This window comes from Ailuropoda melanoleuca, chromosome 15 (genome assembly GCF_002007445.2).
Source record: "Ailuropoda melanoleuca isolate Jingjing chromosome 15, ASM200744v2, whole genome shotgun sequence".
Classification (NCBI taxonomy): domain Eukaryota; kingdom Metazoa; phylum Chordata; class Mammalia; order Carnivora; family Ursidae; genus Ailuropoda; species Ailuropoda melanoleuca.
In genome coordinates this window covers 43,451,418-43,477,670 of record NC_048232.1, presented here as the reverse complement: position 1 = coordinate 43,477,670, position 26,253 = coordinate 43,451,418, and the positions used below count along the sequence as shown (strand labels likewise).

At 41.7% G+C, this 26,253-nt stretch overlaps 1 protein-coding gene and 1 long non-coding RNA gene across 10 annotated transcripts in view; one reads left to right on the top strand and one right to left on the bottom strand.

Annotated features, from left to right (window-relative positions):
• MDM1 (Mdm1 nuclear protein) overlaps positions 1-26,253 on the top strand; it is a 185,650-nt gene that overhangs the window by 133,930 nt on the left and 25,467 nt on the right. For 2 of the 9 annotated variants that reach the window (XM_011223779.3, XM_034643850.1), the window contains 5 exons: positions 13,679-13,861; positions 13,979-14,190; positions 17,375-18,829; positions 19,832-19,946; positions 25,688-26,055. In XM_011223779.3, coding sequence (XP_011222081.2) covers positions 18,041-18,829; positions 19,832-19,946; positions 25,688-26,055 — 1,272 coding nt within the window. In that variant the 5' untranslated portion in view covers positions 13,679-13,861; positions 13,979-14,190; positions 17,375-18,040. Of the gene's footprint in view, positions 1-1,829; positions 1,941-3,805; positions 3,988-4,912; positions 5,054-9,605; positions 10,026-13,678; positions 13,862-13,978; positions 14,191-17,374; positions 18,830-19,831; positions 19,947-22,120; positions 22,232-25,687; positions 26,056-26,253 lie in introns of those variants that run through there. The other 7 variants (XM_034643848.1, XM_034643846.1, XM_034643849.1 and 4 more) reach the window with 7 other exon arrangements.
• On the bottom strand, positions 1,587-18,454 carry LOC117796342. The gene is made up of 3 exons (XR_004620749.1): positions 18,330-18,454; positions 14,332-14,384; positions 1,587-2,619 (listed from the first exon to the last, which is right to left on the bottom strand). It is a non-coding gene; the product is annotated as an uncharacterized LOC117796342 (long non-coding RNA).

The window sequence follows — 26,253 nt, the reverse complement described above, 5'->3', positions numbered from 1 at the left end:
GCCCACACATGTATTGAATAGAAGTTTTATGTGATATGGAAGCCTTCATAAGGAAAGGAAGGCCTGAAGAAACAGATCTATGTATCTTTCTACTGGGTATGATGAAGAGTGGGCAGTTGTGGAGAAACATGATAGGTTAAAGAGTATGAGGTAAATACACTAAACCAGGGGAAACCAGCAGGGCCTGCTCGTTAGGATTCTTCTGGGCATCCCTTTGTCTTTGGAGATAAGGATGCTCCTTTCTACTGGATAGAGGGAAGGCACTCTTGCAGAAGGATTTTATGACCTGTTTTGGGGGAAAAGAGTGACTGACTTTGCTGCTGCTGCCTTTAAACTCTTCCAGGTTAAAATATTCAATATGCCAAGGTTCCATATTGGAATAGCATGTTCTGAATCCCATAGGGTCAGTCTTCCTTCTCTTTGTCGTTGCTTGATTATAAAGGAGCTACAATTACTCAGTCATGCTCAGATTTGTAAGGTTCTATCTCAGCACACCCCAACATGCTGATAGGTGTGAACTTGTAAAGAAGGCTGTGTGGTCCAATATGTTGGCTTTAATCAGGGAAGATGGTTTCTTTACTGCAAGGCTTCCTTCCACCTTTAATATGCTAATATGCATCGGGGATGTCCTAAAGGAGTACATAAATATTTCATCAATTCTAAGCAGTCCTTTCCTCCCACATTTTGTCATCTCCGAAGTTAGGATACTTCTTGGACAGCGGCATCTTGCAGTGGCTGTTGGCAGGCAGCCGTTGAGACCTGCTCAACTGAGGTCACTGCTGGGCTCGTGTGAACTTGGTCACAGCCGTTCTTGCTGTCATCACATTAATTGAGTTAGGTATCTTTTTAGGATGTATGTGATGTTTAATTGCTCTTTAGAACGTCTTCAAAAGGTCACACCATGATCTGGCACTGAAATGAAATGTTACTGTATATGCCAAAAGGTATGGAACCAGAGCAGTGGGGTGTATGTATGATGTTAGAGTGGCAAAACTTCAGTACTGCAGGCTTAACAATTCCATATTTTCTTGCAAAGCAATAACCAAGTGCTTGATAGAACTTGAGAAAGGAAGATAACCATAGTTGAGGGTGTATTTTGTTACTGAGATAGGTGCAAAAGGATTACCTAGCATGTGCCAAGAAAGCAATAAAACTGAAATCAGAACTGCCAAATCCCCAGGAAAGCCTTGTGTCCTTTTTCTTTCTTAGTGGTACCTAACTCTTAGCTTTATAGATTTCATGAAATATGTTAGTGTGAAGTATTTCCAATCTTATTTGACCACAGACTCTTGTTTCTCCAGGAACATCTCTTGGAACTAGTGTTCTGTGGAATATAATCAAGATAATATGTAGCACTTATGATTAGCTAGTCACTATTAAATATTTCACCTATATTAACCAAATGACTTCTCGCCACCATCTCATGATGGAGGTACTATTATTATGTCCAGGCCACTATTAGCTCTATAGTAGAGTGAGGATTCAAACCTGGGGGGCTGCAGAGCATATGTTCTTGACCACTAGGGCACCAAGACTGGGAAACTCCATTCTACCTACAGACTAGGGGGTGGACGGTGTGCTGCAAATCCGACCCATGGTTAAAAAATGAGTGAATATCATAATCCCCACTGATTCTTAAAATATTTAGCAGGAATCCACAGGGAAAAAAATTTTTCCTACTTTTTGTTTATACTTTGAATGCATTACTACAGTTGTATATACCTAAATGATTTGTACTCCCTCCAGGTTATGAAGATTAGGGAAAAAAGTCACTTTCAGCTGAAGACTGAAACACTGCAAGTTTAACCTGAATAAAATGCCAGAAACCAGTGGAATAAATATCAGCCCCAATGTAGGCCATATCTGAATGCTCTGAAAGGACCCATTACTTTACAGGTTGCTGCTTCACTGAAGGAAAAGCTGGTGTTTTTTCCACAAAGGTGTGTAGGTGTGTGTGTGGGGGGGAGGGGACTTACAAAAATTAGACCACTTTGTGCCACTTTCTCATCTTTTGACCAGCTACTATTTGTGAGATAAATTTCAGTGGACCAGTTGGTCTTGCTGATAGATGCAACAATCTCTTATTAGCTCAGCCCCCAGGGAAGAGGCAGGTGACAGAATGATTTCGGCAATAAAATGAACCTGAGCACAAAAGGTGGTGTTATTGCTTGGAGCTGCAGTGCTGTTCAGGTCCCATCAGCTCAGATTTCCCAGACAGGTGATCATGACGACGATTCTGCCTACTCCATCTCCTTAAGAGGATTTCACCTCTGTAATAGGCTTTTTCCACGTGTGGGTTGCTTCCTGAGATTAGTGAGGCCTTCCTGAGATATGTCTGGCCTTATAAAAGCTGCAAGTGAATAGAACAGCTAGTACCTTATGTTAATTTAAGGAAATTATACTCTTCAGGAGACAAAATGCTGTTCAGTTGCTATTTATCTGTGCCAGTTGGGTAAGAAAGGGAGATGATTCATAGCCCAGTCCAGTGGGACCAGTGAAAGGCTTGATTACACCTTGGTTCCAGGCTGTCTTGTGGAGCAAGTGCCTTGGCATTCGTGGGTTCCAGAAAGACTGTAATAAGTACTTGTAGTTCGAGATTTGACTTGGGTACTGGCTCTCCTGAGAGAGAACACACAGGTGTTAGATCAGTTGTGGACAGGATCTTTTCTGTTCATTACCCAAGGGGGATAAAAGATATGGATTCCACTTTAATATGTGAATTGTAGCTCCAAAGAAATCAGATGGAGATGGCTATCTTATGGCAGCAGGCTAAATGGCAGCTATCTAAATACAAACAAAGGAGACATTACAATTCTCAGGGCTAAGAGAAAGTTAACAAAAGGAATCTAGTGCATTAAAATAAGTCATCCTTATACAATAGCCGCTCCACACATATATTATGGTACAAACCAGTTGGTAATAAAATTTTGACAGGGTTCATTACACTAAGTTTATAAATCAAGCTTCTGGGCTTAAGCAACAGAGACACTCTTTGTTCTGGGAGGCTGCAAACTAGAAGGTACTTGATAAGAAAGTGCTAGAAAGAGTCCAGCTGTTAGCTATTATCATGTTTCTTTTGAACATACTATTTAAGACATGTATAGTTACAAAGAATATATGAGGAGATTAAAAACCATGGTTACATTAACGTACACCTATCTCAGGGGAACTGCATTCACTTTTCTTTCAATGTATGCTTCCTGCAGCTTCTCTGCTTCATCTGGCAGGCTGCCTTTGGAATCTGTACTGCCTCAAGTCACTTTCAGCAGTGTTGGAGGACAGACGTCATTAAGACAGAATAGATGCTAGGGGCAAGACAGCTAATAATCCACTTGAATGCCAGTCAAGAATATGTGTGGCAGGTGAAAGAAATATCCTTACACATAAATATTTTGCTGAAGGTAGAATGAAACTGATTCAGAGGGATGTTCATTATCTTTAATAAAATTAAATCTGAACTCTTCCACCCATATGGAAATCATCTGAGCTTAGAAAAACATATTTGAATACCAATGAGGTGGTACAGAGTATTATATTACAAGGTTTCTTAATTCCCATTTCATTTTTCTAACCACTACTGTAAGCAAAGATAACTGTTTCAAGAACTTTTGAGCCAGGTTTGCAAAACTCTGTGTGGCAACCAGGGCGGATCCTCTGAAGGGCCAGCCTCTTATTGGGTAGAGTTTTCTGAGGTAAGAAGCCGCCCTTCTCCCTCCTTCTCTAACAAAAAGCCAAGAGGTACAAATTCCTACTTATGCAACAGGAAAATGACTGATTTGTTCAACTCTTTACCTCACCACATTAGTCTTGTGCTGCAGTCAAGCTACAGTCTTTCCTTCACCCACGGGAGGTGCTGAGTGTTGGTGGGACAGCCCAACTTTTGAGGATTTGCTTTCCATGTTAGAGTGCGGCCTGCTGGGCCAGCCATGGAGGGATGGCTCCAGCCTCCTCACGCTCTCTTCTAAAGAGTGAACACCTAGAATTCAGGTAGGTGCCAACAAGCTCCTATTTGTGGGGAATACTTGACTGATTTTCAAACAGTCACAAGTTAGTTCATGCAGCACTTCCTTATTTGTGCATATCCAAAAGTGTTCCTTGTGACAGGAAGAGAAGCACATGACTTTCAGAGCATACCATGTCATATGTGTCTCCTCCTAGGGCAGAGCAGTAGCCAATGTACATGGATGCTTATTTCATGAGGGACTGATGGTTGTAGTTGGGTGGCCTTATTTGGGAATGGGGAATGGGGATGTGACTGGATGTTTTTTTCCGGTCTCTTCTCTGATTCATTTAGAATCAGAGAAATAAAGAGATGACAAATTGTATCTTTTAAAAAAAAATGTGATCCCTATTTAACCTCTCCCCTTACCACCCAGAAGTAGTTACTTTGTATCACTCAAGTGAGGGTGAGTCTTAGGATTTCTTTTCTTTGGGTCTTTAATGGAGTTTTTACAATATAGTCTTCCTAGATTATATTTTGCATTCTTTCACATATCTGCATATGTGAAGATTACTCTGGGTCAGTAATCAATCATGGTCAGCTTACTTAACCTCTCTGTGCTTCAGTTTCCTCAGCTGTAAAATAGAGATAATATTTCTACTTTATAGAATTATTGTGAAGATTAAATGAATTAATATATGTAAAAAGCTCCTGAGATGAGTACTTGGTATATAGTACAGTGTATATTATTATTATTTTTATTTTTATATTATCATCAAGGCTTCCTGGGTCTTTACTACTTACAGCTTTCCTAGGTATGGGGTAGAGAAGGGGTGAAGAAGGAACACTGAAGTTTAGGAAACATTATAACCTTTTAGAATCTTATAATCTAATACATACAAAAATGACATATTTGGCACTTCATAGAACAATATGCTACAATATGTAAATGGGATCAAATGCTGATTTCAGGTGCTGGAGTAATCGAATGAATGAAATTTCACTTCATGCACCTAAGGGAGAAGGCTGAAATGAAGCTGGGCTGAAGAACAGGTAGGACTGAGATTGCTGGAGAAAAGTGAGGAGGGCATTCCAGATGAGAACAATGTGCACGTAAGTAGAGAGGCCAGAAAGAGCGTGAGATGGTCTTGGGGCAGTGGTGAGACAGAACTGGCAAGGCAGGTGGGTAGAAGGAAATAAGATTGCATAGAATGGAGCTGTATTATGGAAGTTCTGGAAAGTTTTATCTACTTTGAGGATTCTTCACCTGATAGGAATGGAAACAGCAGAACTCAAAGTTTCTGAGCGAAGGAGAGACTAGATGGGTACTTAGATGATACTTCCACGGTTTGGGGTTCGAGGCTGAGTTTACAGAGACTAATGAGAAGGTTGCTGCTCTGGTTGTGTTAGTGTGAGGAGATGGGGACTAAGCTGGGCATAGCAGGGGGATGAAGAAGAAAGAAAAAGACTGAAGTCACATTTAAAAAAAAATTACTAGGAATGTTAGCAAAACCTATTTGTCAACTGACTGGATTTAAAAAATTGAAGCAATGGGTAAATCAAAGATTATTACAAATGTTAAAAATGTGGGTCTGAGAACTAGAAATAGCACAGAAAAACTTGAGAACCGATTAAAGAGGGAGAGAAACAAAGGAAGAATTTGGGGTTGTATACATTGAGTTTTCAGTGATAGTATGATCTCCAATAATGATAACTAACATTTATTATTTACTATGTGCCAGGGACTATGAGTTTTACACATAAAACTCATGTAATCCTCATGGAAACTGAGTTAGGTACTATTATTATTCCCATTTGATCAAGGATGAGAAGCTAAATATGACCCAAGTTTATATAGTTAAACTTAAACCTGAGCCATCTGATTCCAGCACTTATGCCAAGTCAAACTCTGATAAGAAGTGAAGACTGAAATGAATAGGTGGGCCATCCGCACAGGGGTACTCATTGCAGTTATAGGAATGATGAGCTTTCTGAGGGAGAAAACATGCAGATGGGAGAGCAGATGGCCAAAAATGAATCCTGGGGGAGGCCCCCATGAGAAGTCAACCACAGGGAATGGTGCAGAGCCCCAGCGAGGATGCACAAATCAGAGAACAGGCTGTAGGCTTGGCCTTGAGAGAACTGGGTTAGGAATAGGACTGGAGAGGGAAATCAAGGTTAAGAAGAGAAAGCTTCACCAGAGACCTGAGGGGGAAGCGAACAAGTTTTGTCAGGGATATGAGGAAGAAAGAACAGGATGGTCAAATGAAGGGTTTGTATTTCTTTGCTTCTTTTTCCAAAATAAAAGAGACCTATTCCTCAGGAAGCTAGGGGAAAGAGGGAGAATGTGATGTGGAAAATGCAAGGAAAACTGCGGGGAAGGTTAAGATCCTGTAGGTGTCATAAAGGGGAGAATCAAAGGTTTTTACATCAGCTGTAGGAGAGGACTATTGGATTGTAAGGTCTCAGGGTTGGAAATGGGCTTTAAAATCTAGCCACTTGTCTGGCCCTTGAGATAGATGAATTGTGTTGAGGAGGACAAACTTGAATATGCATTTTCCCCCTAAAGTTACTTGTTTAGGAAAGAGATGACATGTGACATCTCCACTTGTATGTCTTGTAGGCATCTCAAAATTATTACGTCGAAAATAACCCCTCATTTCTCACCCTTGCATCTGGTCCTTACATCACACCTTGCATCTAAGAGTTTCCCCTTCCATCCTTCTAATTGTTGTGGCTAAAAACCTTGGCTTCATCCTTAACTTCTCTGTTTCACATATGACATCTAGTTAATTCATCAGCAGGTCTTGTGTAATCTGTCTTTGAGATTTATCAATAATCTGATAATTTCTCACTATCTCCACTCACACTACCCTACTCTAAGCCACTCATAATGTTTGCCTGGAGTAGTGCAGTGCCCCTGCTCCCAGCCTCACCTCCTTACAGTCTGACTTCTCATAGAAGCCGGGGTAGTTCTTTAACGATAGCAATTGTATCGTGACACTCTGATGTCCAGAACCCTGCAATGTATTTTCATCTGTCTTAAAATAAAATCCTAAAGTCCTTGCCATGGCCTACAAGGTCATCACTTACTATTTCTCCCCAAGCTTCCATTGCTCCAGCTACGCTGGCATTCTTTTTTTTTTTTTTTTTTTAAAGATTTTATTTATTTATTTGACAGAGACAGAGACAGCCAGCGAGAGAGGGAACACAAGCAGGGGGAGTGGGAGAGGAAGAAGCAGGCTCACAGCAGAGGAGCCTGACGTGGGGCTCGATCCCATAACGCCGGGATCACGCCCTGAGCCGAAGGCAGACGCTTAACCGCTGTGCCACCCAGGCGCCCCTACGCTGGCATTCTTGAACAAGCCAAAGATGTTTTTGTATCACAGCCTTTGCATATGCTTTTCCCTATGCTTTGATTCATTCATTAAACAAGTGTTTCTGGAGGGCCTACTACAAGCCAAGCACTAGTCTAGACAGTTGGGGTACATTAGTAAACACAGCGGACAAAGAACCTTGCTTTTGCTGTGCTTCTATTTCTAGCATGTCTGCATCTCTTGCTCCCTCTGCTCAACTGTCACATGATCAGAGAGGCCTCCCCTGACCACCTGGCCTAAAATAGCAATCCCTTCCCACCATCTCATTATTCCATATTCCTTTATCCTAGTTTATTTTCCTTAATGACACCTATCACCATCTGACATATGTCATTATTTCTTTGTCTATTACCTGTCTCTCCTGGTAGGATGCAAGCTCCTTGGCAGGGACTTACATCTTTGGCTTTAGTCTTTGCTGTAGTTATAGAATAGGGCGTAGCACAAAAACGGTGTTTTCAGATATATGCTTAATAATTAGTGCATATGATTTGTGAGAACTTTACTTTAGAAACTCATCTTTTCAATGCTGGGAAGGTTTCTTGAAAAAAATTTTAAAAATTTCTTTCTCTACATTTTTTTTTTCCTGTTTTCCCTTTTACAAACTCCTATTATAATATCAGATCTTGGAACTCCTCAATGACTGTTTTTATTGTATTTTTTTCTTTTTATGGATTTATTTTTTCTTTTTGATCTTACTTCCAGGAGGTGGCTTCAACTTTATTTTCTAACTCCTACATGGCATATTAAGATGCTGCTATAATGTTTGTAGTTGCTAAGAGTTCTTTCATGTTGTCCCATTATTACTATTATATTGGTATAATCATCTTACTTATAAGCTGGACTGAATAGGGTCATGCAGAAATTAATTTCATTCTTTCCCATCAATTTCATTCTTTCCCTATTTCTGGATACAATCTTGGTACCCAAACTTTTTCAGTTACTCATAGATAGGGGGAAAAATATCCCTTGGTTACTTTTAGTCATTACCACTTGGTAGTTTTTAAAGTTCTTATATAGTATAAAACTCAGATACAGTTCCTTTTTCCTTTCCTTCTGCCACCCCCAACCCCCAACTGTGCCCAGTTGGAGAGAGACACATACTTGACTTCCCTACTTGCTTGTTTTACCTTGTCCATTTATTTTTCCATGTTTTTTTTAGGTGCTGCTTCTGAGCTTTCAAGGGCCAGGCTCAGAAGGAGAGGGGATTAATGAAAAAGACTTTTTGTGGCTTGTGTAGCCTGTAATCTGATGATTTCCTCTGAGGTGGCAGGTGTACAACTGCTGGCTTTTCCCCTTGAGGGGTATTTTGGAGGTGTGCCCACTGAGGACCTCTGACTGCAGCTCCCCTAGTGTGGGTGAGGCTGTATCTCAATAGCCACCATGATCCCACCCTCAGCACCTGGAGTTTTGACAATCCACCTGCAGGTCACATTTCCTCTCCAGGCAATACTCTGAGGTAGGAGCGAACATGACCCCAGGTTGGCTCCCGCCCATCTGTCTAAGTTGACCCACAAGGCAACTCAGATGTTTTTGCCCTACTGTGGGCAGAAGTGTAGTTTGCTCCTAATGCACCCACCTCTTGTCATTCTGCCATTAAACCAGCAATTCTAGCTGTAATCTTTCACCATTGTGTGTCCCCAGGCAGGAATTAGATAATAGCCTTTCTGTTTCACAAAGTCCAAGGAACATTTGTCAAGCTCTCCAAATGTTCCCTGGAAACTCTTTTCACTTGGCTTGGGGTAATGGAAAGTATATTCTTTCCTTTCTCCCAAAAGGCAGGTTCAAGGTATTGTTGTGTAGGTCACAGCATCTAGAAAGGATGGGAGAATTAAGGGGTGTAGGCATTAATTTTTCTCCAGCCAGAGGAAGAAATGAGACTTCCTGATAATGTAGCTCTGTAAGCTACTGAACCCCTGATACCTTGGGCAGCAGAAATGTCTCAGCTCGGCCCCAAAGAAGACTTGCATCCCTGACACATCACATTAGTCCTGAGATCTGTATCTCTTAACTACAGTGTTCTAGAATAGTCGAAACATATACCTCTGGCCCTCACAGAGACAGGAGATAATATTAAATATTATGACAGATAATCAGTATTTATAGATTTTGAAGGGCCATTAAACAAGAGTTGTTAAAACTATGATCGGGGGTCTCAGACAGACCTGGTTTGAGTTTTATTTTTGCCACCTATTAGCATGTGACCTCAGGCAAATCATTAAACATCTCAGCATTTTAACTGCCAAAAAATGTTAACAGTGACACTTGTTTCCTAGATATTAGAGTTGTCTGTGTGCTGCATTGCCTGATGGTAACTTGGCACCACCAATATTACTCCTATCTAAGACTGGAAACTACTAGAATATCTGGAATTTCCCAGAATCTCCTTTCCTACGTGGTTCCGGATTGGAGTTTGTGAGTGAGACTTTGAGTTTGTGACTTGCGCAAGACTTGGAAAGCAAAAGTGAAGGGCGACCATTGTTTCTGGGATAATACTTGCTTAGGCTCATCAGGGCTTCACTAGACACAGAGGCTCACATCCCTTTCCATAAACTCTCACTCTGTAGCCACTGCAGGATTCTAGGACATGCCCCATGAGCTGAGTTTCTCCATCCAGAATCTAGGACTTCAGACTGAACACATCAGTGACTCTCCACTCGTCTGGCTGCCACCTTCTAGACCGTTACTCCTCTAGATCCTCTCATATCTATGTAAGCCATCATTTCTATATGAAGCCCTTTATTCCTATACCATTTACAGTGGCCCTGTTTCCCTGATGAAACAATTCTGATACAGCATATACAGTCCTAAGACATGTAATGAGCACTCAATAAATATTAGACAATAACAAGAATAGTAATAATAATCAGAAAGGTACTGTTCACAATAAATTGGAAACTAGTAACGTTAAACTGCGTGAGTTCCACTGTTTGGGAAGAGCAAAGATGAGTGGTACAAAATGGAACAAAAGGAGACCATTCTCAACACCTAATACCAGAAACTGCTCACATTTCTATAATGTTTTCCAATTCACAAAATGTTTGCACACATTTCACTGCATTTGGCTGAGAATGAAGCATGTATTGGAAACGGACCCTTGCTTTCTTAACAATAAAAGCCCATGATCAAGAGGCCATCACAATTCAAAGAAGAAAGTGGTTTGTATTGTAAAGAAAACATGTATTTGAAACATGATTTGTTCCAGAGTGTTCTTTCATCAGAAGAGAGTGGAGCTGCCCTGACTCGTGTGCCCCCCGCAGTGTTACAGGGTGAGCCTTGGATCACAAGGAAGAAGCAGCAAACCCTAATGGCTCTCCATATAGTGGAAAGTTTAGCTTTTCAATCCATTTACTAAACATGCACTTTATTACATGGACGCTTGTTATCGTGCTCTATGGTAATTAGGTATAAATGGTAGCAGTCAGGTTATAAATGACTGTAATTGGAATTAATTTTAGGGAGTCAATATTTTTTTCTCTTCTTGGTTCACTAATATTGACCATTTTTTTTTTAATGTGAGTTTTATTTACCTATAGGTAAGAAGGCAAGTCCTAGGCCCGTTCCTTAGGTCCAGTTTCTTTTTCTTTTGCCGCTCTCTAAGATAGGGGTTCCTGTGCTACTTGCCAGCTCCAGTTCCCACCCTTTGCCTGTGAAATGCATAAGCAGAAGTGCTGCTGGCCCCTGCCCCTGGCTTTCCTGTCTGCATGGCACTGACGCCACCAGCATCTCCAGAAGCACAAGGCTGGGGGTGGCCTGATGCTGGAGCAAAGCGACCCGTGACATGGGAAGGTAGAGGAGACAGCCTAGGAAAGGGAAAGGGCACCGTGAGATTCAGGTCCGGTGTTTTGTCTCTGGGAGTTCTGAACTGGAACTAAGGGCACCAGGGCTTCCAGGTACCCTCCTTCACTCTTGAACGTTTAGGGACTCATGCTCTAATAGCTACTGAGACTGGCTCCCCATGGGAACAGAGATATTTTTGCCTATGGCTTCAAATGCATGATTTTTGGGTTTTTTGTTTACTTAGTAGGAACATGCTTACAGTGATGCACTTGTCCGTGTCCCACTTCAGGGAAGGATAGTTGCTGCTGTTGCTGTCTGTGCCCTGTGCTGCTACCTGCACTGCAGGGAACCACCTTCCCCAAGGCTGTGCCCTTCCCCAGGCCCAGCACAGGATAAGGCTGACAGGCCCTTTCAGTTCTGGACTCCACATGGGGTTAGCTAAGTTGTTGTCAGGCCTGCCTGGAAGCCTGACTTCTATCCTGTGCTGCTCCCTAGCCCTCCCTTCCACAGGTGTTGATCTTAAGCGGCCTCACTAATAAACATTCAGCACATTCAGCTTCAGCTCAGGGTCTGTTTCCTGCAGACCCCAGCCTGCAACCGACTCTGTTCTCCATACCACCAATATTTGTCGACATCTCTATTTTGCAGTTGTCTCCTCTGCTGTTCTCTCCGACATCACCAATTTGTACCAGTTTTATTCATTTACTGTCATTTTTTAAGCATTTTTAGAGGGAATAGAGATACATGCATATGTATAATCCACCATTGTATTGGTCAGAGTTAACTGCAGGGAACACAATTTATTCAGCCATTTAAAGCAGAGAGGGTGTTTTCAGGGTATTCAGTGTTGAGGCTGACTTACTGTAATAATGGCCCCACATTTTCTTTCCTCCTTTACAATTTGTCTTTGTAACTCCTCCCATCAAGGGATTGAGTCTGTTTCCCTACCTCCTGAATCTGAGCTGGCCTTTTGGCTCGCTCTGGCCAATGAAATGTGGCAGAAGTGATGGTGTGCTGTTTCTAAACCTAATCCTCAAAAGACCTTGCACACTTTGCTCTCCCTCTGGTACCTTCCTCTTCCATGAGAATAATCCAGGCTGGCCTGTTGGAAGGTGAGGCAGCAGTGAGAGTCGTCCTAGCTGAGGTCATCTGAGACCAGCCAGCTTCTAAAGTCCCCATCAATTGACCACAAACGCTTGAGCAAGCTCAGCGAGGTCAGACAAGCTCAACTTAGACTACTAGCACTGGCCAGCTGACCCACAGATTCATGAGCAATATAAATGATTATTGTTTTAAGCCACTGCATTTGAGGGATGTTTATTATGCAGCATTATTGTGGTAATAGATGACTGACACAAAGTGGCTTACAGAATCCTTGGGAAGGCAGAAGTGGAGCCACATCACAGAACAGATTCACTAATGCCAGGAGTTGTTGAACCAGGAAATTCCTGGCTAAGTTAATAAACCACTGCTGTAAACCCTGGCTCCGGAACTCTGTCATTGCTGCGGTGATGAAGGAGCTGCTGCTAAAACTGGCCTCTCAGAAGCACGCTCCTGCTGCTCCTGCCATGATTATGCCATCACCACAGGTGCCTGTGCTTTGCCCTTCTCCCATCTAATTCAGTTTATGCAAGGGCTGCTCATCAGCAAAGTGTAAGTTACACCTGACCTTCAGCTGTGAAGCGGCCTAGTGTCAAAGGGACTTTCAGCTTTCTAATATCTGTAGTGCATGAAAAGGAGGTTGGAGTGGATATGCAGTGTCTGCCACAGCTATGATGAACTTAAATGAGCATGATTCCTAAACCTTATTCTGTAAGTTGTGCTCAGGGATATTGAAACAGTTTCTTTAAACTCATGTGTGCAGTATTTTACAATTGGGTATATCACTCTCTATAGGGCCAAATATTATTTATTCAATTACTGGAAGTTGAGAGACTGAAGGATGAACAAAACAGTATTAAGATTTTATGAACGCATTGTTCCAGCAAAACCCAAATGAATAAGTTTTAAAGGGAACCAACAATTACAAGTCACTAAGGAGAGGAAAATGGATTTATGTTTTGAAAAATTCTTAGTCCTGTATTGATATTTGATATAGCATTACTAATAGAACAGTGGTATGAGAAGGAATAATAACAGGCATTCGGTCTTGACCTGAAGTTCTTAAGGTGCCTATACACTGTGTGATAAATGAATATTTCAAAATTTATTTTGGTGTGGGGTAGAGATTTAGAAGGCTCTTAGGAAGACAGTGTCCTCTGATCTGACCTTAAGACATAACGTCTGATTTTAAGTGGTCAGAGAATTAATGCTCCCAAATCTACAGAGTTAGCAATTCTAGAAAAACCTGTGTCCCTGTGGATACTTTCATATGGATGGTGATTCAAGACAATAATCACTGAAGAAAAGGGAAGGCAGTTTTTAGATAACAGAATCATCAACAGTGAAGGCATTAAAATGAAAAGAATTTTGCACCTTCATATTTTGTTCCCTGTGCCTTGTTCAGCAGAGGCACAACATGGTATTATGGTATGTGAGGCTTGCAGCGGCTTATGTCTTACTAAGAATTATTTTATTTATTCAGGCATGGCCTTGTATGGCTAGGAGTCCCTCGAGCTCACCAAAAAAAAAAAAAAAGTACATGTTGTCAAGAGAACCTGGAGTCCCTCCAAAAGGTGCCCCATTGATTCAAAAGCCAGACACTTCTTTGTCAACAAAGGCATCCCATGGCGAAAAGTCTGGAAGATAAATTGCCCTTGGCTCATTGGTAAGTCTTAATTACACACCCTGTTTATTTGATTCTCACCGACACTAATGTGAAGTATCAGCAATTTCGCTTCTGAGACAGAATCCATTGATTTAATTTTGTCATTTTTCTTTTCAGTTGCGCAATCAGAAATTCATTCATGTGAGGAAAAAGCAGTTAAAACCGATGGAAAAACGCCAAAGAAAGCGACTGTCAGACTGATTGCTTTTTGGCAGAGACTGAGATCAAGATTTACCAAGGAAAGCCCACGTAAATATAACCCAAGAGGAAGTGACAGAGCTTAAGAGCATTACTAAGCGTGGAAACTGGAATTTCAGTTACCTTGCAAGGTATTTGAGAAAAAAATTACATATATGCAAACACAAGGCAGATAGATCACTGCGCTGATGGAATGGTGGTTACTAAAACAGCTTTACTCTGATTTCTGAAGCAACAAGAGAAAAAAAGACAACAGAGAGCAAGTAACTTACCTTTTTGGGACCCAATCTTGAGCAAATGTTAGTTCTGGTCTGGATTCAGCTACCTAGTGTAGAACAAAAGGGAAAGTGAAAGGTCCTCCAGATCAGATGTTTCCCAGGATGGAACTTAAAAGTAGCTCTCTTATCCTGTCTGCTCTTTAGTCCCCAGTCTTGGATCAAACTTTCTGGCACTGGATTTAAAAGCATCTTCAGAATACCTGAGTCTTCACTTTAAGCCCCTTCCTTGAATCCTTGTTTCTATCATCTCCTGAGCTCTTTGTGCATGAGTCTGTTCCCTCGTTCGATTGTAATCAGATTTGAAGGCAGGGGCTGTGTCTTACTCATTTTTGTATTTTCTTTCCTCAACCCTTTTGTTTGACTGTGTTCTGCTTATATGTAATACATTTTTGTTTGTAAAATAAGAATATGGTTAGAGGCACATACAGATTCAACACAAACACACATTTGAATACAAGTACAAATTCTCCAATGTTTCAATAGCTGCCAAGAAAATGATGGGAGATTGTTAGATTTGTGAAGTGACTGACTTCCTGTTTTTAATAGAATGAGTAGTATATTTATATTTTAAGTGCAGATAAAAGTTGTTTTTAAAGGATTTTGATATATTTTTGTCTCTAAAAAAAGCAACAGGCTTATTGAAACATATGCAAATCAAAGAGAATCTAGAAAGGGTCAATGCAGTTATTTTATGTAAACAGAATAGTCATAGTAACTATATGCCTCAAAGTTTCCATGTATTTATAGGTAAGTTGAATGAAATGTTATCTTCATAGTTGCTGCTAATAGAGTTGGACTCATGAATGAGGAAATAAGTGCCTGTGAATGATGCTATTATATACATCATTTTTTCTTTCTTTCCTTCGTCTTTCTTTATCCCAACTTACGGTATACTATATACACACGTCTACAGCTTGCTTTTTTTTTTTTTAACTACTTCTATGTTAGCTTATTAAAAAATGCTTCTTTCTTTTTAAGGGTTGGATGGGTAGAAGTTAACTATAGTCTCTCACTTCTGATCTTACCTTTTGGGTTCTGCAGACCCTTTGGACCCTGCTAACTAACTCCCTGTTAGATCTACTAAGAGAGGACACTAGAGACCAGAATGCTCACTTTTGCTCACCGTTTGCTCTCAGCAGCACCTTAATGATGACCTTTTGCTCCATGGTAGCAGCTGGTTGCAATCTCCAACTTTTCCTTTTCTTTCTTTGTTGTCTTTGCTTTTTCTTTCTCTCTTTCTCTCTCTCTCTCTTTCTCTGTTTTCCTCCCTCCCTCCCTTTCTTTTTTTCTGTCATTCCCAGAGGCAGCCTCACTTTGTTCCCTAAGAGGCACCAGTACCAGCTGGGCAGTGACCCTTCTCAGAAGTCTGGCAACTCCCTGAGGCTTCTAAGGCAACCCTCTGTGTTCCAGTAACATCAACATTTTCCTCTGCTCTTCTAACCTCAGGGGTATGAGCTGCTTTCTGGAATTACTATCTTCTGTTTCTCCTTTTAGCTTTTCTAAGTTCTCCAATAACTCATTAACCAACAGTTTATATTAAGCTTTCTTTCTTGAAATGCCTCTAGTAGTTTCTGTTTTCCCAGCCAGACCCTGATGGATATAATATTTGACACTTAAAGTGGATCTGACCCAGCTGATCTGTTGGGTTGGAAGTCCCAAGGAGCAGGGCAGCCTGCACTGTCACCTGGACCTCCTGCATAGCCTGTTCTTGCTCTGGGTCCTGGAAGAACCTTAATATATTTAACTAGGATGGATATTTAAATTATTTCCTATTTTTGTTACTCTAAATAGTGCAGTAAACAACCTTAAATAAATATTTTCACATATGGGCAAGTACATTTGTAAGATAAAGTTATAAAAGTAGTTATAAAAGTGGCTCGAAAGAATTGCCAAATTGTCCTTCATAGAGGTGGTACCAATTTAATCTCTCAGAGGCAATAAAGAGAAATATATTTGCATGAGAAATAGAGAAATCAACAAAGGCAAGAGGGAGTCAGGTATGATACCTTTGTCCTAGTAAGAGGACCTTGGCCGGTGGAAGAGAGAAGCATATCTAGAATAGAATGTCATAGATTGACACAGAATGAAACCTATCACTTGAGGATTACTTTCTGGCCCAGACTCCATGGAATTCCCTTTGGAGAGAAGGAAGGCTAAAACACAAATGGAAAAGCCCTCTAAGACACTTTGATACTCACTTAATAGAGAGTAACACAAAAACGGGAGAGAGGTGTCTTGTCACAGATCACCAGCAGGGTTGGGCAGTCCAAGGAGGAGGCTTCATGCTGTGCCCCATGGAGACTCAGTACTTAGCAAATGTGGCTGTGGTGGCCTCCAGCAAGAGTGACACATACAGATGTGTGGCTATTGGAATTCGAGGCAGAGTCTCCCAGCATACCATATGTGCTAGCTGTAAGCACGTGTGAGACACCTCCTAGGGACTCCCCAAAACACTTGGGTGGAACACTGTAGGTACTGGGTCTGTTTCCTGCGATAGTGGAGAGTGTAAAAGCTGGTAAAACACAGGCTACAAACTCTCATTTACTAAGGGTGTCCTTTTTCTTTCATTTCCACGTCTTGGCCTCATTAACTTTAGTGGGTTCTCATTTAAAAATAACAAAGTAAAGTACTCTTCTTCCTCAAATCCTTATAACCCATCTCAGCAAACCCAGGTTGAGACTCAGTTATTTTTACCATCTGCTGTTCTTGTCATTTATTCCCTGCTCAGCAGAACTCTACTACACTTATCATGGTCCTTGTTTAGCAGACAGGCTACATTCTACATGCTTGCTTTTACTGATTTCACCTCAGCATTATGTGGTAACTAAACTGTATACAATCAGAGCTGTGTTTTTCCTACTCTGTAAGATCTGGGCTGTTTTCCTGCAGAGGACCTTCGTCTTATGTTTCACTGTGTCTTGTTTGTGCCATTCTTAATTTACACGACAGAGATGCTGTCATCACCAATTAACATTTATCAAGGGCCCCCTGGATGCATGGCCACATAGGGGCTAATTTAATATTCTCTTTGTTTCAGATATCAGGTGCCTCCTTCAAATGAATTTTTAAGTATCTCCGTGATGATGAAGAAGAACAGAGACATCAATTAGGATTCAGGAAGACAAGTCTTTGCAGAAAATGCTTAGAGCATCAAGGATTGCTATTAATATTTGAAAGTTTAAAAGCGGGCATACTTTTCTTCAGTCAACAAATGACAAAAGTAAAGGCATTGTTTTCATTGTTCCTGGAAGAAGCCTGGCAGCATTCCATTCAGACATCTGCCCTTTGATCGTCCCCTTTTCTTCTTTACTTATTTCAGTCCTTCTAATCTTCAAGGCTGAGTCTGAATATTTCTTCCTGAGGCTTCTTCGAATCATATCTGCCCTTAAGGACAACTCCCTCCTCCAACTCCTATAGCCCTTATTATTATACCTTTCATTTGAAAATTTAGTACATGATACATTACACTGTTATTGAATAAATAGATGTTCATTCTCTGCAAGTATATTAGACAACTGTCTGGACAATTTATTTCTTTCCCATTCTCAGAGTCAGCACAGTGTTCTGTCAATGGTAGAACCTGGAAAAATATTTATTGATGATGATGGCAGCAGTCTATTAAAAGCAGATGGAATTTTATTTTTTAAAATGAGAAGAGAGACAACGCTGAAGCTTTGGAAGTTGAGACTCACAAGCATCATTTATGTTTTCTAACATAAGAGCTCAATGTACATGTTTTTTTGGGGGGGACGGGGTAGTGGGAGGCAAGAGCATCACTGGAAGTAAGCAGTTTCTCTTTCAAGAGTCACTATCAAAATTTTTGGCCTGCCTAAGCAATATTGATATTTTGCCGACCCCTTTTGATGTGACAATAAGAATTGTAACATGGCTGTCAGTTGGAGGAACGGATATTCAGGAGAAAAGACCTGAACATTTTCACATCATAAAAGAAACATTTCGGTTTCGTCACAGATTTGGAATTAAGAACACACCTTCATGTTTTATGACGTCACGAACCCGGCCCAGCGAGGCCAGCGACACGCGAATCCCACCGGCCGGTAGACCCATTGTCACACAGGACCCGCAATACCGGGAGCCGCCGAGCTCTCCCCAGGACGAAGCTCCCGCGGGGCCCCACCCACCCCGGTTCCGGGAGCCTCATTGGCCAGTCTTCCGCCCGCCATTTCTGTTAGCCCCCGGGATTTGTCACGGGAGGCGGGAGTCTCCCTTTCGGGCACTGATTGGCCAAATCTTTACGACGGCAAGACGTTCTGCGAGTTTCTATTGGTTCTTAGGCCTCAGAATGGGCGGGGAAAGGCAGAGCGAGGGGGCTCAAGGAGGAAAGGGCGGAGTGCGCCGGCGCGTAGTCGGGGACGCCTGGCCGAGGATTTTGCTAGGGAACCGACTGTTGTCGCCCCGCCCCCTCGGGGCTTTTTGTCCCGTTAACTGTCGGAGTGGTGGGGGCTCCAGCGACATGCCGGTGCGGTTCAAGGTGAGGCCGTGGTCTCCGGATCTGAAGGCTGCTGGGGGGAGTCGTGGCGGGGCGGGTGTGGGGCGCGGGGGCCTCGCTGGCTTTCTGCGCGGTGCTCCTGGGCCCCGCAGAGCCTGTCAGCTCCCGAGCCTGCCAGTCACGCTCCTGGAGGATGCTTGTCTCCTCCACCTAGCTCCCTCTCCGCTCACACACACTTCCAGGTTGCAGTGTGGAAGCGTTAGATGGTGTTGAGAAAGACTGGTTTTGTAGGACACGGGGGTGGAGATGGAAGGAGGGCACTTTGTAATGACATCTAAGGTGGCTTCAGATTGGGACACCTATGGCCCCATCTTACAGCTTATACTTTAACCCTCGCCCCCTACCTACCCTTTAAAACTTTAAAGTGCCTATGCCTTTTAAAGCATTGAAAAATGGGACCTTGACAATGGAAAGATAAGGGTGTAAGAAATACACAGTGTTCATAGTTCTGTGTAAGTTTCAGGTAGGTGGTAGCTGTTAGGCACCCAGCAACATAACAGTTGGCCACAGCATTCCACAAACCCAGTTTTATTCTTTTATCTTAAGGGCTTGTATTCAGAATGGGAGGAGAATTTGTCTCTTCAGTTGGCTTTCCAAAATTTTAAAAGGTACAAGGCATCATACATGATATTGTGTACTTACTGAGAACTTAGGATAATTATAGTGATGAGGATTTGGATTGTCACCTGTTATCAGACAAGAGTCCAGGCTTTGGAATCAGACACCCAGCAAAAAGGTGATCGCTCAGAGCCTCAGATTCCTGCTAGCATCTGCCTCAGGTGGTTGTGAGGATTAAAGGATAGAATACGTGTTAACTGCTTAGCACAGGGCTGGATAAACAGCTGTTATCAAGGAGTTCTTCTGTGTAAATCAATCTCAAGACTTTCAACTCTCTGTAATAGTTCAGAAATTATATTTACTAATGTCTTCTTTAAAACAAAGTCCATTAATTGCATCGTATTCAAATTGTCTTTTGTATTACAGGGGCTGAGTGAATACCAGAGAAACTTTCTGTGGAAAAAGTCCTATTTGTCAGAGTCCTATAATCCCTCAGTGGGGAGAAGGTACCCATGGGCTGGACTTAGATCAGATCAATTAGGTAAGTTGAACAAAGTAATAGTCATTATAACTTAAATAAACCTTGGGGTTAAATTTGCAAAGTATTAAAAATTGTGAAGCATCATTCAGTTGGCCTGGTTGGCTTACCCATTTGTTTAACAAATATTTATTGAGGGCTTCCTATAGGCCACGACTATTCCCAGTTCTAGAGAGATAGCCTTGAACCAGACAAAGACTCTAACTGTAGGGAAAAACAGTAAACAAGTAACTCAATAAACAAACCAGGAGATTTCAGGTTGTTATAGGCTAGCATATAGATAACTTGGGGGAGGGCTGAGTTGGAGGGAATACGCTTTAGCTTCGATAGTCAAGAAAGGCCTTTCTGAGGAGGTGATATTTGAGCTGACACGTGAAACCTGAGAGCAGACAAACCTGGGGAGGTGTACTCCCCAGGTCTTAAGGAAGGGAGACTTTAAGTAGCTTGTCCAAAGTTCGTAGTAAGTGGCAAAACCATGATTTGAAATCAAGTCTTTTTTTGTGGAAAGCCCATGAGTTCAGAGGCTATATTTTTGTCATCACACATTTTTCCTCCTGGTATCCTAGGGAAGTCAGAGCCCTGGGCCAAGGTTTCCCAGAGCATGGTAAAGGGGAAAATAAACAGACTGACTTTACTCTACCTTCCTGTTTCATTCTCCCTCACTAGAATATAAGATATCTAAGAGCAAGGGCTCTGTCTGTCTTTCTTCCTAGTAGGTGACACACAGCCTTGACACACTCTAGTACTTATTAAAACTAGTGTTTGAATGAATGAAGGAACATGACTTCGAGTGCACGTTAGCTGCATGATCTTGGGCAAATTCGGCCTGTTTTACCAAGTGGGTTTAGGAAGCCCATTGCACAGGATTGCTGGGAGGGATTAAATGAGATATTGCCTGTTAAGGTCCAGGTGCATATATACAGGTGAGTGCTTGGGGCCCCATATCTGAGAGTGCTTCAAGTCCCTCAAATATTAGATATTTGAAACCAGGAGAAAAAAAGGCATATGGGAAATAAGCATAATTTTCACAAGCCTGGGAAATTAGTAGAATGAGAAGAGTGTTTCCAGGATTAGGTTTGGAGAACAAAAGGAAGAGTGGGCTAGAGTGCGTGGCTCTGGGTTCTTCTGCAGCATCAAGATCCTTTGCCCAGAGCCTGACTTCAAACATTGGATATCCCTGCTTCTTGGTGATGCTCAGAATCCTCCAAATGACTCAAAATTCTACAAATTTGAGGCTCCATTAGATTAGTCCAAAGTAAATCTTAAAAGTGTAGCTATCCCATTGACGGCCTANCCGAGCCTGCCAGTCACGCTCCTGGAGGATGCTTGTCTCCTCCACCTAGCTCCCTCTCCGCTCACACACACTTCCAGGTTGCAGTGTGGAAGCGTTAGATGGTGTTGAGAAAGACTGGTTTTGTAGGACACGGGGGTGGAGATGGAAGGAGGGCACTTTGTAATGACATCTAAGGTGGCTTCAGATTGGGACACCTATGGCCCCATCTTACAGCTTATACTTTAACCCTCGCCCCCTACCTACCCTTTAAAACTTTAAAGTGCCTATGCCTTTTAAAGCATTGAAAAATGGGACCTTGACAATGGAAAGATAAGGGTGTAAGAAATACACAGTGTTCATAGTTCTGTGTAAGTTTCAGGTAGGTGGTAGCTGTTAGGCACCCAGCAACATAACAGTTGGCCACAGCATTCCACAAACCCAGTTTTATTCTTTTATCTTAAGGGCTTGTATTCAGAATGGGAGGAGAATTTGTCTCTTCAGTTGGCTTTCCAAAATTTTAAAAGGTACAAGGCATCATACATGATATTGTGTACTTACTGAGAACTTAGGATAATTATAGTGATGAGGATTTGGATTGTCACCTGTTATCAGACAAGAGTCCAGGCTTTGGAATCAGACACCCAGCAAAAAGGTGATCGCTCAGAGCCTCAGATTCCTGCTAGCATCTGCCTCAGGTGGTTGTGAGGATTAAAGGATAGAATACGTGTTAACTGCTTAGCACAGGGCTGGATAAACAGCTGTTATCAAGGAGTTCTTCTGTGTAAATCAATCTCAAGACTTTCAACTCTCTGTAATAGTTCAGAAATTATATTTACTAATGTCTTCTTTAAAACAAAGTCCATTAATTGCATCGTATTCAAATTGTCTTTTGTATTACAGGGGCTGAGTGAATACCAGAGAAACTTTCTGTGGAAAAAGTCCTATTTGTCAGAGTCCTATAATCCCTCAGTGGGGAGAAGGTACCCATGGGCTGGACTTAGATCAGATCAATTAGGTAAGTTGAACAAAGTAATAGTCATTATAACTTAAATAAACCTTGGGGTTAAATTTGCAAAGTATTAAAAATTGTGAAGCATCATTCAGTTGGCCTGGTTGGCTTACCCATTTGTTTAACAAATATTTATTGAGGGCTTCCTATAGGCCACGACTATTCCCAGTTCTAGAGAGATAGCCTTGAACCAGACAAAGACTCTAACTGTAGGGAAAAACAGTAAACAAGTAACTCAATAAACAAACCAGGAGATTTCAGGTTGTTATAGGCTAGCATATAGATAACTTGGGGGAGGGCTGAGTTGGAGGGAATACGCTTTAGCTTCGATAGTCAAGAAAGGCCTTTCTGAGGAGGTGATATTTGAGCTGACACGTGAAACCTGAGAGCAGACAAACCTGGGGAGGTGTACTCCCCAGGTCTTAAGGAAGGGAGACTTTAAGTAGCTTGTCCAAAGTTCGTAGTAAGTGGCAAAACCATGATTTGAAATCAAGTCTTTTTTTGTGGAAAGCCCATGAGTTCAGAGGCTATATTTTTGTCATCACACATTTTTCCTCCTGGTATCCTACGGAAGTCAGAGCCCTGGGCCAAGGTTTCCCAGAGCATGGTAAAGGGGAAAATAAACAGACTGACTTTACTCTACCTTCCTGTTTCATTCTCCCTCACTAGAATATAAGATATCTAAGAGCAAGGGCTCTGTCTGTCTTTCTTCCTAGTAGGTGACACACAGCCTTGACACACTCTAGTACTTATTAAAACTAGTGTTTGAATGAATGAAGGAACATGACTTCGAGTGCACGTTAGCTGCATGATCTTGGGCAAATTCGGCCTGTTTTACCAAGTGGGTTTAGGAAGCCCATTGCACAGGATTGCTGGGAGGGATTAAATGAGATATTGCCTGTTAGTCCAGGTGCATATATACAGGTGAGTGCTTGGGGCCCCATATCTGAGAGTGCTTCAAGTCCCTCAAATATTAGATATTTGAAACCAGGAGAAAAAAAGGCATATGGGAAATAAGCATAATTTTCACAAGCCTGGGAAATTAGTAGAATGAGAAGAGTGTTTCCAGGATTAGGTTTGGAGAACAAAAGGAAGAGTGGGCTAGAGTGCGTGGCTCTGGGTTCTTCTGCAGCATCAAGATCCTTTGCCCAGAGCCTGACTTCAAACATTGGATATCCCTGCTTCTTGGTGATGCTCAGAATCCTCCAAATGACTCAAAATTCTACAAATTTGAGGCTCCATTAGATTAGTCCAAAGTAAATCTTAAAAGTGTAGCTATCCCATTGACGGCCTATTATGACACTGGGGAATTGGTTAACCGGATTGTTGCCCTGATAACATTTTAGCTTAGATGAGCTACATTTGAGGGTGTGTTGAAACAAGACTGGGAGCAAAGCCACTTTGGAGTATGATACATTACGAAGGCAGGAATGGTCTAGGGGAGGTATATTAATGGGGAATATTAAGTAAAGGGGAAGGGCAGAGTGAGAACTCCAGGATGTTCAGAAAGGGAGGTGGGACACCAGCAAGGAATAACAATAGTTTTACCTAGGATCTGCCGGACATTCTGTTAATGTAATGTATTTTTTTCCCCTTAGTGTATTTTTGCTGATGCTGGGAGAGAAGGGCAGACCACTTGAGAGTCTTCCCCTTTCATTTTGCTATTCTACCTAGCAGCCTCTCTCTGTTAAAGCAGAGGGAAGTCCAGGGCAGTAGTCTTTTTTGCTTTCATATCCCTTAAGAGAGTTTAGAAAGTTTTTGTATCCTTTCACATTTTTAATTTGATATTTAATGTTTTTAATCATAAGTGTAACAAATAGTTTCAAAGGATATGATTTCTGACATATTGAATATTGTGCATATGTTTCACATATGTGTTGTTAAAACTATGGAGCTGCCAGTGTGGCTCATTCAATTTTGGTAAATGTTCATCATGTAATTGGTAAAGTCAGTCCTCATTGGCAAAGTAATCAGGCAAATTAGAATTATTTTCTTTGAGAAAAAGGTCTTTCTTTTTCAATTCCTGTAAATGTGTTAACATGTGTTAATATCTATTCGTTTCATGTGACAACCCTCTTACTCCTGAATTTTAATTTAAGATAGGTGGGAAAGGTGTGGACCTGGATGAAATAAGGCACTGTTTCTTTGTTATTTGTAATCTCTGCCTTCTTTGCTTTGCTGTCTGATACTCAGTAGTTATACTTTCTTGAATTGTCCCTTTGTTTATCCTCCACACCTAGGAGAATTTTTTGTTCCTTGTGGCTGGCTGAGAGGTGTGTCTTCCTTTTGCGAAGTGGGAAAGGGGGGTTGGGAATAAAGACTGCAGAGAGCAGGTCCAGCTCTCAGGCAGACCAATGTTGGGAAATAGGGCATATAGAGTTGGGATCTGCAAAATGATTCCCTTAAGCGGCCCATTTCTGCTTACCCCCCCAGAATGTCTCCATATGCCTCCAGACACGTATGCACCCAGTTTGAAGTCCGCTTATCTAGGGAAGCGTTGTAAAGGTGGGGACCCTGGGTTCAATGGCTAAAACATCTGTCACAGAGGCTAAAGAACTGTGGGTTTTATATCATGCCAGATTTTCGGTCCACCTTCCCTGCACAGCCTTCTATTTAAAGAATGGCCCCAAACTAGGACAGTGTCTCTGTGGCTGTCATTCCACAGAGCTCCTCTTACTTGGGTAGAGGGTTAAGTTTTTTGGACATTTGCTTGCCAGACAAATATAGAGAACTAGTATCTTAGCTCCAGTTAAAAGGGTTCATTCTCTTTAATTCTCAGGAAATCAAGGCAAATGTAGAACCAAGATCCAGCATAATGACATCTCATCCCTTCCCTTCTTGGTCTACTGTGCATAAGAGAAGCTTTGTGAAAAGTCCCAAATTTTGACAATACCAGGGCCCATTGTTCTGTTAAGTAGCACAGGAAAGTAATTAGAAACGGAGGCAACATGTCCACCTGGCTTGCCAGGCCTGTCACGTTGTGATTCTAGTGACTTATGTTAGGATAACTCGAACACTGTGACCCCAATTTTTAATTTTTTTCATGTCAAACTTTAAGTACTTTTTTTTTTTTTAAAGATTTTATTTATTTATTTGACAGAGATAGAGACAGCCAGCGAGAGAGGGAGCACAAGCAGGGGGAGTGGGAGAGGAAGAAGCAGGCTTATAGCGAAGAGCCTGACGTGGGGCTTGATCCCATAACGCCGGGATCACGCCCTGAGCCGAAGGCAGACGCTTAACCGCTGTGCCACCCAGGCGCCCCTTTAAGTACTTTTTTAAAAGCGAAGTTAAAGATTTTATGTTGACAAACTATACCTATTTTTTTTGTATCCTGCAACTTGAAGGACATTGTATCTCAACTGAGTTTTCAATTCCATTTCTTCTCTTCGTAAGTATGAGGAAGAGTTGTCTTTGTAACTTTATACTTCGATAGCTGCAATTTTTATACACTGTATTTTGTAGGAATCACAAGAGAGCCAAGTTTTATTTCAAAAAGAAGAGTCCCTTATCATGACGCACAGATTTCAAAATCTCTTGAGTGGAATGGAGCGATCTCAGAGAACGATGTGGTTGTATCTCCAAAACCTGAAGCCCCAGAAATAGAATCACAAGAGGCAGAACAAAAAGATGTTAACCAAGAAAGAGTTCTTGCACTAGAAGCCTCCAGGGTTCCCAAAAGAACCAGATCTCACTCTACAGACTCCAGAGCTGAAGGGGCTTCGGATATTGTGGAAAATGATGTGGATGTAACAGCAAACCATCCACCGGTTAATGAAAATGAGGACCTGGAGCATTCTTCCAAGCTGCATTCAGAAAATGTAGCTAACGGGGTAGGTATTTTCACTGTATTTCTTTTTGAAAGCGTAGAATTCTTTGTAATTTCAGTAATACTCCATTTTGTGCTTAAAAATTTTCCATTGTTGTTTTCTTATCTAATGTCTTATAGAATAGTTAAGAGACTGGTGACTTTAGTTATTGGGAATTCTATTCTTAAGAGTTGCCATTTTGTACTGGTTATACTAAGATAT